Source organism: Dermacentor variabilis, chromosome 6 (assembly GCF_050947875.1).
Source record: "Dermacentor variabilis isolate Ectoservices chromosome 6, ASM5094787v1, whole genome shotgun sequence".
In the NCBI taxonomy this organism is placed as follows: domain Eukaryota; kingdom Metazoa; phylum Arthropoda; class Arachnida; order Ixodida; family Ixodidae; genus Dermacentor; species Dermacentor variabilis.
The window spans coordinates 193,165,149-193,182,048 of NC_134573.1; the positions used below are offsets into that span (position 1 = coordinate 193,165,149).

The 16,900-nt window shown below is 46.8% G+C and overlaps 1 protein-coding gene across 5 annotated transcripts in view; it reads left to right on the forward strand.

Moving 5' to 3' along the window:
* jar (Myosin heavy chain 95F jaguar) overlaps window positions 1-16,900 on the forward strand; it is a 195,068-nt gene that overhangs the window by 59,899 nt on the left and 118,269 nt on the right. For 4 of the 5 annotated variants that reach the window (XM_075697233.1, XM_075697236.1, XM_075697232.1 and 1 more), the window contains exons 8-10: window positions 8,100-8,264; window positions 11,696-11,861; window positions 12,278-12,521. In XM_075697233.1, the coding sequence (XP_075553348.1) occupies window positions 8,100-8,264; window positions 11,696-11,861; window positions 12,278-12,521 (575 nt within the window). The remainder of the gene's footprint in view (window positions 1-8,099; window positions 8,265-11,695; window positions 11,862-12,277; window positions 12,522-16,900) is intronic. The other variant, XM_075697235.1, reaches the window with a different exon arrangement.

A 16,900-nucleotide genomic window follows, 5' to 3' on the forward strand; every position in this document is an offset into this window, starting at 1 on the left:
CCTGTCAACTCTTTTGTGGATTTGGGCACATGTACAAGATAGTCCTGCAAGTGCCAGCCAGCATCCCTCACACCCATGGCGGCAGAAGTGCCGCTAAGCGAGGGTCTCGACATTAGCAACCGTGAGTCCACGAGGTAGCATACGAGGGTTTATTGGTCAGTTGCCTGCTCCCACACAATGTGAAACCTGTGCTTGAATAGACATCCCACATCCACCACCATGGCCATGAGTGGTGTTCTACCTGCCATGGTTGCTTGGTGGCTATGGTGTTGCGCTGCTGAGCACGAGGCTTGGCTGGGATCTAGTCCCAGCCACGTCGGCCGCATTTCGATGGGGTCGAAATGTGAGAACAACTGTTTACTTAGATTTAGATGCACATTAAATAACCCCTAGTGGTCCAAATTATTCTGGAGTTCTCCACTACAGTGTGCCTCATAATCAAATTGTGCTTTTGGCACATAAAACACCATATTTTTTTTTTTTAAGTGAGTGGTGTTGGCTAACACTCCCGGAGCCAGGTGAAGTACACGTAAATACCAAAAAATATAAATGAAGGGTTAGCCAAGCCTAATTGGTAATGCACTGCAGGCATAGTGCAGATGTGGCTTTGGCTCCCAGGTGTAACAAGATGTCTCTGTCAATTTTTATTTTTCTTAATATTGTTACAGGGATGTTGGGAGTATATAAAGAGTGTATTTACAATATGTATACAGAATGAGTCACAGTAGCTAATATGGCTGACCACCAACAACACGCATCAGCCAGCGACCTGCGATCTTCTTCTTCCTCTCTCTTCTTTCATCCTTCCGTAACAGGACCCCTAGGTGGTGAAGCGCCATCTCGGCGCATAATAGGCGAAGAATTGCGAGCGAAGTATGGCTTCAGTTGTGAAACGCGCACAACGTCAACAGGCATTGGACTTGAGGATGCATCAAATTGTAGCAGCGAAATCTCGTAATTTATGCCGTTAACTTGACGTAGGGCTTCATAAGGCCCTGTGTAGCAAGAGAGAAGCTTCTGGGAGAGGCCAACCCGACGACATGGTGACCAAAGGAGCACCCAAGCACCAGGCGTGGACTTAACATTGCGATGAGACCGGTCATAACGCTCTTTTTGATTATGCTGCGAGGCTAATAAACGAGATCGGGCAACTTGACGTGCCAGGTGAGCGCAACCGATGACTTCATGAGCTTGCTCAGTTGCAACACGTGGCACAGAAGGGAGGATGGTGTCAAACCACCATGTGGGGTCGCGACCATACAAAAGATAAAAGGGTGAATATCCTGCGGTGTCATGTCGGGAGGAGTTATACGTGAATGTCACGTAGGCCAGCGTGGCGTTCCAGTCATGGTGATCGTTGGAAACGTACACCGACAGCATCTCTGTGAGTGTTCGATTGAGACATTCCGTTAGATTGTTCATTTGTGGGTGGTAGGTGGTAAACAGCTTGTGCTCACTGGCACAAGAGCAAAGGAGTTCGTCCACAACGGGAGAGGCAGTCAGCGTCCTTGTGAAGGCATCCAGTCATGTAATTGATAACAAACGAAAACTTCTGGAGCCACAAAGCCCAGCGACTGAGCCGTCCTGTCAGGCCCCGGAAGGAAGACAGCCAGCAGAGTGCATGGTAGTCTGTAACGACCGAAAACGAGCGGCTGTACAAATATGGCCGGAACTTGGCAACAGCCCAAACTAAAGCCACGCACTCCCGCTTGGTGATGGAGTAATTTCTCTCAACAGGTGACAGCAGGCTGCTGGCGTAAGCTATCACACACTTGGTACCATTCTGCTGTTGGGCGAGAACAGCGCTGATGCCATGGCCACTTGCGCCAGTGTGGACTTCGGTGGGTGCAGATGAATCAAAGTGGGCAAGTATGGGAGGGGTGGTCAGAAATCCGATGAGAGCGGCGAAAGCGTTTGCCCATGAGAACGGCTTGTTCTTCTTTAGAAGATCTCTCAAACGCCGAGCAACGTCGGTGAAGTTTTTGATGAAACGGCGAAACCTCTCCGTTCGAAGTGGTTAAGTGCCGTACCTCTGCCACAGCGCGTTTGCAAAGAGCCAAAAAATCGCATCGTGTGCTCGCTGCACTTTCGTCCAGAGGATTACGAGTACAACGCCGACTTACTGAAGTTGTGTGGAGTGCCTTTCAGAGAAATGCTTCCCTGTAGCGCTGTTCCGTCGGTCTTGCTTGCTTTCTCCAAAGCGCAAGAACTGCAGGTTGAAGCCGGGGCGGTGAGTACGCATTTGGTTTTCACGAAAGAAAAACTACAAATGTACCAATATGCACAGCCATGACATACAGTTGAACAACGCCGGCAGAGCGAGCCCTCAGCAGCAAGTCACGTTCATCAGTGCTTAAATAGCTAAAGTCAAGCCCAGCATCGCGAGCCAATGTGTCGTTGTCAGGGTCGTCCATTGCAATGAGCGTCAAAGTTGGCGTCATAAAATAAAGAACCAGCTTATCGTCGCGCACTTTCCTTTCTGCTAGCCACCATAGTTCCGCGTTCACGCTGCTGTTGGCTCTGTCTTGGCTCTGCTTCAGGCTGCGCGTTTGCGTTTTGCGCAGAAAAGCCGTAGTGCCGTCTGCGGGCACCGGTTTACTTACCGACGGCGCAACGTCACTATGAGACCGTGACGTCACCACCCCTCGATCTGAGGGCCGGCGATTTGAACTGTGCTAGAGGTGCGCAGATGCTTCAGAATGCATTTTCTCTTAAAATAAGTCTTTTTCACATGAAACAAGCGTTTCAAGGTTTCTGGGATGGTACTTCAGCAGTCCACGTTGACTTAATATTAACCTTTAGAGTCCCTTTAAACGTCCACGTAAGCTAGCACTCAACACAGAAACGTGGGCTCCAGTGTCGACTAGTGCTTGGACAAGTACGCTGTCTATTTTAACGTTAATTACACTTCTTTTTGTGGGCACAGACAGAGAATTTGCTGCCGTAGTAGGCAATGCAGCAATATTTTCCTACTTCAATGACGCTCGCCAGGCACACATTCACATCTGTCCTCTGCTTAGGACTGTTTAAGCACATTGACAAGCAAATGGGCCACGCAGGAGTGTCTGTGTCAGCAGGCGCTTAGGTTGTTGTGACACCACGTACTTGAGCACATGGGGGCTGGACCCTCGTGTGTGTAGCTATGTGTGGCTGAGCCGTGTCCAGGGGAAAGGGGATCCAAGGGTTGAACTGATGCTGAGTGTTTGGACATTGGTAGTTGCCTTTTCCTGTCCTTGTCTTCAATCTTCGTCTTTCTCTCTCACTTTGAATCTTTCCTCTCTTCTTCTCACTTCCTGTTTCCGATTATCCGGGAAGCAAGGGCTAAATTTGTGTGACATAGGCTACCCTTGGTTATTCATATTTGGTTATGCAGTAAAAGATCGTTAATTCACAACTTGTTAATTCGAAATTTTGGATAACTTGAAGTAGCTGCCGAGGTCCGTCCAACAACGTATAGAAAGCAATATGCAACGCATCCCGCTAATTCACACTAAAATCCGCACCACCACAAACTCCGCGCCATTGTGGATAGGGAGAGTGCTAATGCGCGGGAGCACGTTGGCGACGCTGGCTTCGCCGCGCAGCTTTGCTCTTTCCATTTGCGGCCCTTTGTTTAGGCCTGAGTGGAGAGAGACTCATTTGTGCCTGACCAGGCATGGCCAATGCCTCTGTTGCAGGTCGGTTCTCTCCCTCTCTAAAGACCATCAAGATAAAAACGCAGACATGGTGCTGCGTGGTATTTCTTTTTTTTCTTTTGTTGTTGTTGTTGTTGTTGTTGTCATGTTGCATCTTGGAGGCTATGCTCTTTCTGTACAAGATGTTCTGCTGAAAAGCAGCACCAGAGGTAATGTCTAAAACATGGCGGGCGTGACATCAGCGCTCACAGTACCAAAAAGTAACCTTTGAGATTTGTGGCTATTACTCAAAGGAAAACATCATTGGGATACGTGTTTGGACGCATCTGTGTCGCAGAGGCGTGTTTATACTGCGACGTTTTCGGCGCACCTCGCTTGTGGCCAGTCACGCTACGCCGCTTACACTATGTCTTCCTGTATAGGTTGATGAGGCCTTGGTTGACAGTTTTTTTTTTTTTTACATAGAGAAAAGCTCGAAATGGAAAGATCAACTTTCCAAAAAATTGCTTCTTTTGATTCGCCACTCTGCTGGGGTAGGATAGCAGGGAAAAATGCATGACGTTGAGGTCAGAAAGATATTGAAGCATTCATTGACACGTTGGCTGTCGTTGGAAAAGCGTTTGAAGAAGCTGCTCGACCAGTGGAAACCGCTACTCAGCTTTTCTTTATCTGAAACAAAGCAGTGCAACAAGCAGAGCTTCTTTTTGAAGTCATACCAAATTGCGAAGACTTGCACTGCACTGACCCCAAAGTCTGCTACACATCTTCACAAGACTGCTGCAGGCCTAGGGAAAGAAAGCACCAACGGCGATGAACTCTCGCTAAAGAGGAAAGGAGCTCATTCTGGACCTCAAGCAAAAAAACTGAAACTTCACACCAAGGATTCTGGGGAAGCCAGCCATGTGACCTGTGAGGAGTGCCTGTTTTATTTTTTGTCGTCGGAGCTAAACAGGGCATGCTGTCTTTTCTTCAAAATGTTATGCCACTTTTTGAGAAAGCAAACTGCCTTCTTCAGGCACAGGCTCCTCAGATTCATGTACTGAGGGGCCTCTTGAACCGCCTTTTCAAGCATCTCTTGACTACATTTGTGCACCCAGCTGTTGTCAAGGCATGTCATTCATTGTTGGAAGTTGACTAGAGAGCTGCAGAGAACCAGAAAGGTGATCAAGGCATGTCATCCATTGTTGGAAGTTGACGAGGGGGCTGCAGAGAACCAGAAAGGTGATGAAGACATAGTCATTGGCAGCACAACCTACTCTGTGGTTGAGACACTGAGCTGCATTGAGAGAGAGCAGTTCTCAGCTGTACATCTGTACTTAATGGCAGCATGCGATTACATTAGCCATAAATTCCTTCTAGAAGATGTCAATCTCAAGATGGCTGAAGTTACTCAAGTACAAGCTCTGGAAACTGCTTCGTTCAACAGCGTACGTCATTTTATTATGGTGTTCCCTGCTATCCTACCCCAGGAGAGTGGCGAATCAAAAGAAGCTATCGATGCACTTGAAGTCGAGTTTGCCAACTTGCAAGCATGTCAGGTTCCAGCCAACATATTGAAAGAGCCAAGGTGCGACGTGCAGTGGTCGCAATTAGGAAGCATTCGAAGTGTCAACGGATCGCTCAGGTTCCATAGAATTTCAATGGTTATGCTGGGTGTTCTCTCCAGTCCTTGCAGCAACGCTGAATGTGAGAGAATATTCAGCACTGAGAACAAAACTCGTATGGAGATTCGCTCATCTGTGTGTGAGAAAACACTCGAAAGTCTGCTTATGGTCAAGGGGCACCAGAGTGGTACTTGCTTTGAGCAAATCTACACGTTGAAGTTTCTGAAGCGGACAAAGTTGGCAACAGCAAATTCATTGCAAAAATAAATTGTGCCCCAATGGAGTTTTCGGTCTTTGCTCTCCAAGACACGGATTTCACTTGTGGTTGTGAAAATGTGAGTGAGCTTGTTGCAAAAGGTAAATCCCTTTAAAAAAAAAAAGTGCTGCCACGCACCTCCCCTGCCGCGATAGTTTTACGAATTCCCAAATCTTCAGGTTGGCAGGCATGTGCTAAGATAGTGACAAATTGTGCAGTAGAATTCGACTATATCGAACTAGTTTACATCTAATAGTATATATAAGTAATAGTACAGTGAAAGCTCATTAATTCGAACTTCAATAATACGAATTTATGGATAATTCGAACTGTACGATTTGATCCAGCCAAGCTCCACAGAACTCTATGTATAAAAAAGCATGTTAATTCGAACGCGAGAAGGTTCTGCCAAGGATAATTCGAACTACGCACCACCGTGCCGGCGGCTTGGCGCCTGGCACACGGCCAGAGAAACGCGCCTACTGCCTACACACAAGGCTGCATCGCCTCCGGAACGGAAAGAACGGCGAGAGAAGGCAAAATCGGGAAAATCTAATCGGCGCGGAATCAGCCAGAAGGCAGCGGCAGCTGCCTCCTCTCCATTCTACATGACCTCCAAAACTTCTTGCCCGTCGCAAATCTTGGAGGGTTTGCAAATCTTGTGTAGCAGCTAATGTTGCACGGCAGATAGTGTGGCAAGCACCAAAACACCGCGAATCAAAGAACGTCGCAGCTGCGCTTACAATCAAGAAACGACGAATCGGGGCCTGCGCCACCTTCACATGTTCAGCGTCTTTGTCTCTGCAGTCTTCATCGGTTGTGCACGTCTGTTTTCAGCTTAGGATGTACCGGCCGTCGTGATTCTTTATGATGGTGTTAAGCCTTGGCTAACATTCGTTTCGGTGGACATCGGGTGTGTGGCACAGTCGGACCCAGAGCTGTGAATTGAAGATGGCGTGTGCCCGCAGCACACACCATCACTTTCTGACATGCCCTACTGCTTCCAAATCGCAGTGTACTGTTGTTCTCCTTCACTTTCGTTAGTTCGAACTTTCATTAATTCGAACTGAAACGGCTTCCCCTTGCGGTTCGAATTAACGAGCTTTTACTGTATATAAGTATATATAGCAAAAGTTACGCTTACATCGAACAAAAATAGCAACGGCTCCCAATATATTGAACATCAAGCTGCGCAAAATTGCCCACAGTTGGCTTTCCCTCGCGGTGGCAGAGAAACCTGCCGACCATGGAGTGCTGCCGAAACATCCCAAAAGTAGTTTAGCCCAGCAGCATGGCTATATCCACCCGCTCTCCCTACCGTGACTGCGCCGTGTCGGGCGAGTCAGCAATATCCCCCCCTGCAAAAAATGATCCTGGCCAACCCGCAGCGCTTGCTTGCTCAGATAGCCAATCAGGGGCTCTTGTGCCCTCCTCGTGCAAGATTGTGCAATTCCAAGTTACCTCGCTGCTTTTCTTGTTCATTGTGTTTGCGCCTTGTGGGCCTTCTTCCACAGTGTTGCCGGGTTGGCCAGCGCAAAGTGGCAGAATGCCTTTCGCCGTGTAGTACGAAGTCTGATGTCGCTGCAACATACAAGTAAGGTGCACTATCAGCACAATCTTGAAGAATAAGGGGGAGATGAGGGCTAAAGCAGACAAACGGCCTGGTGCCCGTGGCGCCCGACACGTAAGCACAGCCAAAGACATCGAGGTGGCCATGTACAAGTGGTTCATCTGAAACTGCTTCAGATGTGCCAGCTTCCGCATGCCCGTTGATGATTCTGAAAATGCTTCTGAGTGTGACGAAGCCATTGACGAATCAGCAGTTGACAAGTTTGCGAGTGCGGATGATGGTGTTATGATGATTGGAGAGCCTGAAAACAAAGGCTACATTGCTGACATCATACCGAGCACAAGTGGAAGCGGGCACAATGAGGAAAGTACAATGATCCTTTGCCCACATCCTCAGAGGTGATTGGTGCACTCGCGCTAGTCTGGTGCTTCTGCTCGAATGTGGAAGGTTGCAGCCTCAGCTGATCTGACTCTTTAGACAATGTGGAAAAGTGCGTGCTGTTGCAGGTAGCGAAGTTGTCCAAGCCAAAGAAGATACAGGACTATGTCATGCGACACTAAGCTAGTTTCATCAATAAAGTGCTTTTATAAATGGTATGTGCTTTTATGGCATCTGATTCTTTAGTGGGCTTATATCAAATTATGCCCTATACCGTATTGATAGGCGTTTTTGTGAGTTCAATATAACCGGGTTCGGCTGTATGTGTAAATTTAAAGCCCCCGATTACTTAGTAGAAGGTGATGTGATACTAGTCGCATTCCAGTAAGGATTCAACTTCCTTTAAAATTAGCCTGATAAGACACATGATTCCAGCTGCATGACATCGGGTTTTCAACTAATAGTTGCTCCTAGATTTAATAAGGAAAGGAACTGCAAATGTAATTGGCAGAAAATCGGTAGGCAAGTGTCAATGGCCTCAGCTATTGTTCCACATTTCCCACATAGCAGCGTGGCAGACCATGACAGTTGTTGAAAGAAAGCATGTCACTGCGTATTGCGGTCTCAGGTGTTGTCTCGTACCATTCTTATTGCAGTGCAGTGTAGTGGGTGGCTTCATCTCGCACTACCTGCTGGAGAAGTCTCGCATCTGTGGCCAGAATAAAGGTGAACGAAACTACCACATCTTCTACCAACTCTGCGCTGGTGCACCCAACGAGCTCAGGCAGCAACTCCGAATCACCAGCCCGGATGACTTCCATGTGAGCACTTGCCAAAGAACCATTGTCGCTCACTCCAACTTCCTCAGCTCAGGCTAGACCATTCCTGCGGAACTTCTTAATTTGTGCAAGGCACATTGCACATGTGGCCGGCCTTGATTTAGGGTTCAAAACATATGCCTCATTCAGATGTCCCAGTTCCTGCTACACAGGTGTATCTGCACAAGCACTGCCAATGGGTCTCTCCTTCCTCCTCTGCCCTATTGTTTCTCTCTGTGCGTTCACCATGTGGAGACACACAGCATAGGCACTGAAACTCTGCTAGTTGCTCTGTTGCTGATAACCAGCGCAAGCAACGTTCTTACTCCAGCTGGCGCAAGGCTCACCTAGCAGTCTAAGATCGCTGCAGTTGTTGCCATGCTGCATGTACAGTGTGTGGTGGTGCCAAGAGCTTAACCCTTCTTTGTCCTTTCTTCCCTAATATAGTTGCATAACAAAAGCAAGTGGTGAGGTGCGTTCAATCTTGAAGCAAGTTTCAGAATTGACGACCCAAAACTTCGGGTTCGCAAGGTGCATTGGGTGCGCTGGACTCCTGCCCTCTCCCCTAATGCACTCGTGTCCTCTTTAAGCCGACCTGTGGCTGCGCATGACTGTCTGCACGGTTGGGCGCGTATGCGAGTGCATATGTGGGTGCCTAGTATCTCCGGCGGGGGCAAAGACTAAGGATTAGCCGAGATGGTTGGTGCATTGATGCTTGCTGTGTTCCCGTGCACCTAATGTTGGAGGTCGTGTGATCTCAAATTCAAGAAATGCAGGCAAGTTGAATGGACCTGCTGTAGCTTGCAGTGCTCATGGCGTAACGCGGAGTGAGCGAAGTGCCGGTAGAAGCGTACTGCAGGCAGTTAGTTATAGGCGACAACCCAAACAGGTCACTGTTCCCTGCAGAATTGAAAGCAGCCCACAGTGTTGCCACATTGGCTCAACAGGCTATGTGCCTAATTTGTGCGTCGCTTGCATGGGTGTGGGCACAAAGACAGCATGCTACACAGATGCTCTCACGAAATGCACACGTTGGTACCAACAGACAGCTGGTAGCAGTGGTGGTCCAACTGCGCCATTTGTGCCATTTTGCTACTATTCGAATTTCCTGCTTCTGGCTGCGCCCACTCAAGTGGTATTTGCGCCAACTGCGCAAAAGTGCATTATTTTCGCGTTTTTACGGCAATGCAATGTTTTCAGTAGAGTTATGCACCTACAGTCAACGACCGATTTTCCGGGCACCCGATAATTTGGACGCCTCCGCAGCACTGCCATGCTACCCCATAGAGTTAATATAGGAACATCTGAAATTTCGGACGCAAAAACCCTTCGCCTTCCGATCTTGTGGACCTTTTTTCACGACCGCAGGTCTGAAATGGCATTGATCAAAGCCACCACCGCTGCTGGCAGCTGTAGCCACCACCACAGAAATGCTAGGCCTAGCTACTTCGATGTTCGTTACCAAGCTTCTTGCCGTTAGGCGCCGTGTTTTTCATTGAAAGAATTCACTGCTGTCAGCAATGACGCCTACTCCGCTGCCTTCGTAATCCTCGCCAATGACTTTGAAGCTCGGAAAGCACGACATGCTGCATAATGCCGGTTTCTGAAACTCAGCTTCACCTCAATATAGCAGTGTTACACAGTGAAGCATAAGTGAAGTATTGCGGTGAAGCATACCAAAAGTTAGAAGAGGCAATTGTGGCAGGACACAGTATGTCCATGATAGATTGTATAAGCGCGACTGAACGAGGGCGTAGAAAGAAACAGATACACAGAGACTTTCTACATCCTCGTTCAGTCACGCTTATACACTCTATCATGGATTCTAACCAACTAGCTCGCCAACATGTTTTAACACAGTATGTATTCCTTAATTATACACGCATGCACCTGCTGTCTCCTGTCGCAGCACGAGAACTGATACGCCTAATAATTGTATTGGCAGGCCTTCAGAGCTATTTCAGACGTGCCTGTGGCATTTTGAGCTCTTGGGGGCAGGAAATAGTAGTGCTTTGAAAGCTCGATCAGTTATTGGCGACAAAAGTTACGGTTTTACACTGAATCAACTTAGTATCTATTTGCAGAGGCCACGCAACACACGAAAGCCGACAAACTGCCTTTAAACGAAAGTGAGTGTACAGGATGGTAGAAACGTTGTTCTCGACCGCCATCACAATCTTTGCAATGCACCATATGGAAGCATCTCATCTTGGCACCATTCATAGATGCATAGTCTCTTGTTGAGCTTCTAGCACTGTTATTGGGTGTAATACACATTTTATCTTGGGTGACCCATCTGTCATTTGGAATGCACATAAGACATGTGCCATCACTTTTTGTCTTGTGCCTCATGGCGTGAATTGTTCTAGCACATTTGTAATTTTATGCCTTTCTTGCACCCAGGTGCATATCTTTGTTCTCGTTAAGCTACAAAATTCTTTACATAATTAAGTTCCTTGCCTACCCAAATAAAAACGTTGGCAACATACCTCCATGCATGGTATACCATCCGTGGGAAGGCAAGCTTAATTGGTTGCTGTTGGCTTTGTGTCTTGTGTCACTCTTGAACAGCACTTATTGATTGCACAGTAATAACAAGCTTCGCCAAATGGCTGCTGTACTACTCCAAGTGTTCCAAAAGACCAATTTTTCTGCCCCGAAACTGCTTCAAACTGCTCCTACACTCTCGTTCTGTAGTGAAGCTGCTCCTAAACTGCTCCAGAACGACATTTTTCCTGCTCCAAAAATTGCTCCAAATCCTAAACTGGCTGGACCACCACTGCTGGTAGGCTCAGTGGGCTGCACACAAATTGCACAGGATGATCGGAGCCATGCAGCAGCGGCCACCACGTTTCAAAGAAGCGGTGCCACTTCTCATTCACTCGCATACACGTATTGAGGGAAGTTCGATGTGTCAGTACATTGTCTGCTCTTCCACTGGGCTTCTTACCAAACTTTGAAGTGCTCCCTGGTATCACCTGTGCTCTATCACATGGTCATCTGAAAGAGCCGAAATTGCCTTTCATTGCTTTGGAAAAAATAAACTTCCTAGTGCATGCCTTTCATGGCTTTGGAAAAATAAACTTCTTAGTGCATATTTTAGGTGACGGTTACAGTCACTTTGCTTTTTTTTTTTCATTCGTAGCAATGCATGTAAAGAGATGCAAATTAATACTTGCCACTTATTGCTTACTGCCATTTAGTGCATAGCTTTACCACGTTCCTGCCAGGTACATATTAATTAGGTTCCACTGTAAATGGTTTATTGGCCACTCAGAAAGGCATATTGCCTCATAGCATGCAACCCGGGATGAGCTGGGGAACCATCTTGTAAATAGCAAAAAGAAAAAAAAACGAGAAGGAAGAGGTATTTGAACAGCAGTCAATTTTTAGAAAAATGTTGTTGAGCACTATTTTTTTTTGCGCTGTTTCAGTACTTACGCCATGGATGCACCCAATACTTTTGCTCTTCGGAGTCTGAGAGACTGCTGAAAAACAACTCCCGTTCCAAGGAGCACCAAAGCAAAGGACCACTGCGCGACCCAGTTATTGATGATGCCAAGGACTTCTCAAACCTTGATCGGGCCCTCCAGCTTATGGGTATGTGTACCATCTTGTAAGCGCAGTGCAGCACGAAACATTGGAGAATGAAAGGAATGCAGCACTGGCTATCAGCTCAACTTCATTTGGAGAAACGCGCTTCTCTGGCTGTGCATGCTCTTAAAAATAATTACGATCAACGTGATAATATATGCACAAGCAAGAAAACCTTAATCTGAGTCTATCGCAAGGCAAGAAGAGGTGGCAGAACAGAGATTAGTGGACAACACGTGACCCCCAAATAGCACAGGGGTAAAAGCTACGAACTCTCTCATCTTCCTCTTCTATTGAGAGTTGTGTTCCATTCTGCATTTTGTGTGCCACTTGTTCAGTAAGCCAATAACTCATTGCTGTGGCACTCCAATTCTAGCTGCAGCAGCTACATTTCGAACCCCACCTGGTTGCCTGACACGCAGGTCTGACTGACGAAGAGAGACTCAGCATCTATGTGGCAGTGGCAGCCGTGCTGCACCTGGGCAATGTGACCTTTGAGGAGAGCCCCGACGACAGCCGGGGGGGTAGCCAGGTGACAGCAGAGTCAGAGCAGTCGCTGCGGGTTGCTGCAGCACTGATGGGCGTCGACCCGGATGAGCTGCGCCAGAGTTTGCTGAGTCGTGTCATGCAGACCAGCAAAGGCGGCCTCAAAGGCACCGTCTACATGTGAGTGGCTTAGACTTCACTGTTCTGATGAGTATACACTATTGAAGCAATCTTGGCAACGCTGCAGGGCTGGTAGTTGGCACAGTTTTTTATTAACAGCATTTAAGGCTCGTTCCTGCACTAGCAATATTTGTGTCGCAAATTTGTAGCAGCAAAGTGCAGCTTCATTAAGCAGACAACGCATAGACCTGGTGGCTTGCAGTTAAGACACAAATCCAGGACGATGGCCTTGATCTGCCATGGATGCGCCCTAATCTTGGAGGTCATGCCAAGAAGCCGCACAGGTTCTCAACATTCTGGCTACAGCCACCCTATTATAGCTTCTGCATCATTTTCATAGAGGCAGTGTTTTCCCACTTTAAATGTGACATTTGTTTAATATTTTTGTGACGCGTGCACCAGTATTTCAGACGTAAAATTTTTTGCTGAGGTTATATTATGTCTATGCTATCTGGCACTAGGTCATGGCGGCCGCATTTTGATGGGGAAAAAATGCAAAAACACCTGTGTACTTAGATTTAGGTGCACGTTAAAGGACCCCTCACCAGGCCCCATATCAAATTTTGGTTAAACACTGAAAGTTGTATGTGTCCTGTAGGGAGCATTCTGCCGCCAAAATGTTTCAAATCGGCTCATTAATAGCCGAGATAAATATTTCAGTGCTGCAAACCTGTGAGTTCAGGAGGCGAGCTCCACTGCGTAGCGAGACACTCTCTCCACCTGCCCTATCTATCTCCTCAAGCGAAATTCCTTCCCTGCGTTCTCCCATACCGAATCTCGAGGATCGCATGATGTATACATCAAAGGCCCCACCTGCATATTTTTTTCGCCTCTTTTTTTTTTTTTCTTTTTTTTCAGCGCTGTGCACGAGCTGTTGTGGTTGTGTGGTTTCGTGCAGTGCATGATTTTGCGCACTGTGCGCAAGGACACATGACTAGCGGTATAATTCAGTGCTACACGAATACTGAGGCAGAACAAGCGGATCGCAGAGCATGATCATGTGCTGGAACACGATAGAACATGACATAGTTTCGGTACCTGCGCACGTGACTGCATGACCGTGCGAACAAGCAGACAAAGCAGAAGTACTTTCTTTTTTTTTTTTTTTTTTTCAGTGCAAAGTAAAACAAAAAACACGTGGACATTCAGTTTGTGTGTTTTATTATTTCTCTAAACTCCAATTCATCAATTCAAGCAACATATCACACAAATAACAGATGGTGCCTTAAATAATTCTCGAACTCGTACGTCACCGTCTGTCTTGGAGCGCAATGGCTGCGAGGAGAAGGAAAACGGCGTTCGGATTGAAATTCCAGACCTTTCCACGGCGCGCATTGTATGCTCTGCGCTTGTCAGCTCAAAATGGCCAGACCTGGTGAAGGGCCCTTTAAAGAACCACAGGGGGCCCAAATTTCCAGAGTCCCCTACTACGGTGCGCCTTGTAATCAGAAAGTGGTTTTGGCGTGTAAAACACAATAATTTAATTTTTTTTTAATCTGGCACTAGGCTTTTTATGAGTACAAAACTTTGTTGTGCTTGACCTTTAAAGAGGTCTCTTATTGTGTATGAATGAATTGCGCATTCGAAGATGAGGACGAAGGTAAACAGGACAACTCATTTTTACCTCGGCCCTTGTCCTAAAATCTGTGCTCATAGCTTTCATTGCACTATGAACCAGCTAGCCGAGTGATTCTCAAATGGGTCAGCGAAACCATTTTTGGGGGCCCTCGATACCCACTGCAAGCCTTGAGGCATTCTGGTTGGGGACTGCAGAAATGAGATGGCTGTAAAGTCTTTGTTGCAGTTTTCTACAACACATGCATGTGAGCATGCTTTTCCCAGGCTTGCACACTTGAAAACCAAATACAAAAACAGGTTGAATGTTCTGCACATATTCAACTCTTCTTAAAGGGACACTAAAGGCAAGTACTAACTTGACATGGACTGTTTAAATGCCACTCCAGAAATCTCGCAATACTTGTTTTGTTCCAAGAAGAGACTTAGTTTACAAGCAAATTGCATCTGGAGGGTCCACATACCTGTATCACACTTCAAATCTCCCGTCACCCAACCGGGGGAGCGGTGACGTGTGTGCCATCATTGCCCCTTGCGGCCGGCGGTGAGTAAGACGACGCCTGAAATACAGTGCTACACCTCTTTTACGCAAAGTGCGAGCGCCCGGCCACGGAGAAACCGAGCCACAACAGACTGGTAGATTCGCCGCTGCAGCTGCTTTTGATCAATTGGTGTGAACTGCTTGGGCATCCCGCGACATCACATGGAAGTGGAATTTTCTGCTACTTGCAGTTTGCACGATTTGAGCGAGCCAGCAAAACCAGTGCAGCACTACGCGATAACGAAACCACTGAAACGTGAAAGCATGGGCTGCGCAGAATCGAGTGAAAATGAAACCTGTCAAGCGCCCGCGTCGTTGTCAAGGGTAATGTCAATGAGTACTTTTTTCTAAAAATGAGATTGAACTGGGCAGGCAACATTTTCTTCGTGCTATATAATGCAATACAAGTATGTTTATGTAAAGAGTGGTTTAGTACTAGTGACAGAATCTAAATGAGCAGTGCCTTCATCATTGGGCAAATACTTTAATGTACCGGTGGAGTCTCTAATCGTATCTGGAATTTACCTCAATTTCTCTATTCGCGATAATATTGACGCTTTAGAGATTCTCGAGAACTAATGTCACTTTAGCTTGACTTAATATTTGCCTTTAGTGTCCCTTTAAGCATGATGTTGCACCACGTGTTGACAAGCTGTCCAGGTTGAATTGACGTGGCACTTTTGTTTGACCATTCTTTGCCAGGTAGCAATAAAAGACACCTGTTTCATGCCGCATGTTGTGTTAATTTATACCTGTCACTGCAAGGGGTCCCCCATCACTTCCACCGGTCCACAAGGGATCTCAGACAGATCCATGGCTGAGAACCACTGAGCTTACCCAACGATGAGTAATCCTGCATTGCTTGCAAGAATGCTAGCTCCTAAAATTCTACGAAGCCCAGACTTGTGTACAATTCGTCTCTGCGAAGTGCGACATTTTTAGATTATGCTGTGAAAATTTAAATGTCTGTGTCTGTAAATTTTCGCAGTACATCCGAAAAATGCAATTTCTCCAGAGTGCTTGGAAATGGCACATTATTCAGTATGTCAACCATTTTATCATACAGTAAAATCTCATTAATTCAACATGCGTTAATTCAGAAAATCAGATCATTCAGACTCGTCCTCTGGTCCCGGAAGGCGTATGGGTTTATAACGCAATGAAACTCTAACTCGGACTTATTTTGCCGCACATCGGTTAGTTCAGACAACACTTACGTTCGGCAAGGACGGAGTGCTGGAAATGTGCGATGCAAAGGAGCAAAAGTGGCGTTAGCGTCCAACTGAGGTGAAGCGGCGGAGTTCGCGTCGCCACAGTCATCAGTGGAAATCTTATGTGAATGACAGCAATGCCATAACGCTTCGTGCCTATTTGCGCCTCTAAAGCCTTTGTGGAAATCTTATGTGAATGACAACAATGCCATAACGCTTCGTGCCTACTTGCGCCTCTAAAGCCTTTGTTGTTGCGTTTATTGCCATACATAGCACCGCATTGGCCGCGTGCCTTCATGACTGCATAATCGCTATCCATGATTGCACCGATAGTGGCCATGGTTTCATCTGCAGCGGTTACAACGGCAGTTGTTTCACTTTGACTCTGTGTGCGCGTCGGCCGCGGGTCTTCATGACTACGCATTCGCCGACCATGATTGCGGCAAACAGTATTGTTTTCTTTGGTGCAAAGCTGTCGAATATGAAGAGCACTGTCTACATTGCAATGTGTGGCGACCTGGCGACAAAATAATCGGGGTGTGTATGCAGTAGTGAAAAAGCATGTCTCAGATGAGGGCTCGTGCTGCAGCCACGCTGTGAAGGAAGTTGCGAGGCCTTCGCCGCTGCGAGTGCTAATCAGCCACAAACTTAAGAGAGTTGCAGCTTCCACATTACTCTTGTGCAATATTTAGACAGGATTTGCTGATTCATTCAGTAAATATAGATGTGTTGACGTAGTAAGCATTTGTTTACTGTTTTCTTGATACCCTCGATGATTCAACATTTGGTTATTTTGAAAATTTCTTTTGGTCCCGTGAAATCTGAATTAAATAGGTTTCACTGCATTGAATTTACAATTGAAGACCAGTTCCTTGGCTCAGTGGGGGATGGCTTAGCTTAAAGCATAGCATAGCCTTTGGCACATGCCAAAGAAAACTCGAATTCAAGTTTGATAGCCCAATGCATCTTATCACTCCTTGCATTTTTATGGAGGCACTGGCAGCATGTCTAAAAAAAGTAAACATATCTGTTCTTTTACTCATAACAGTATG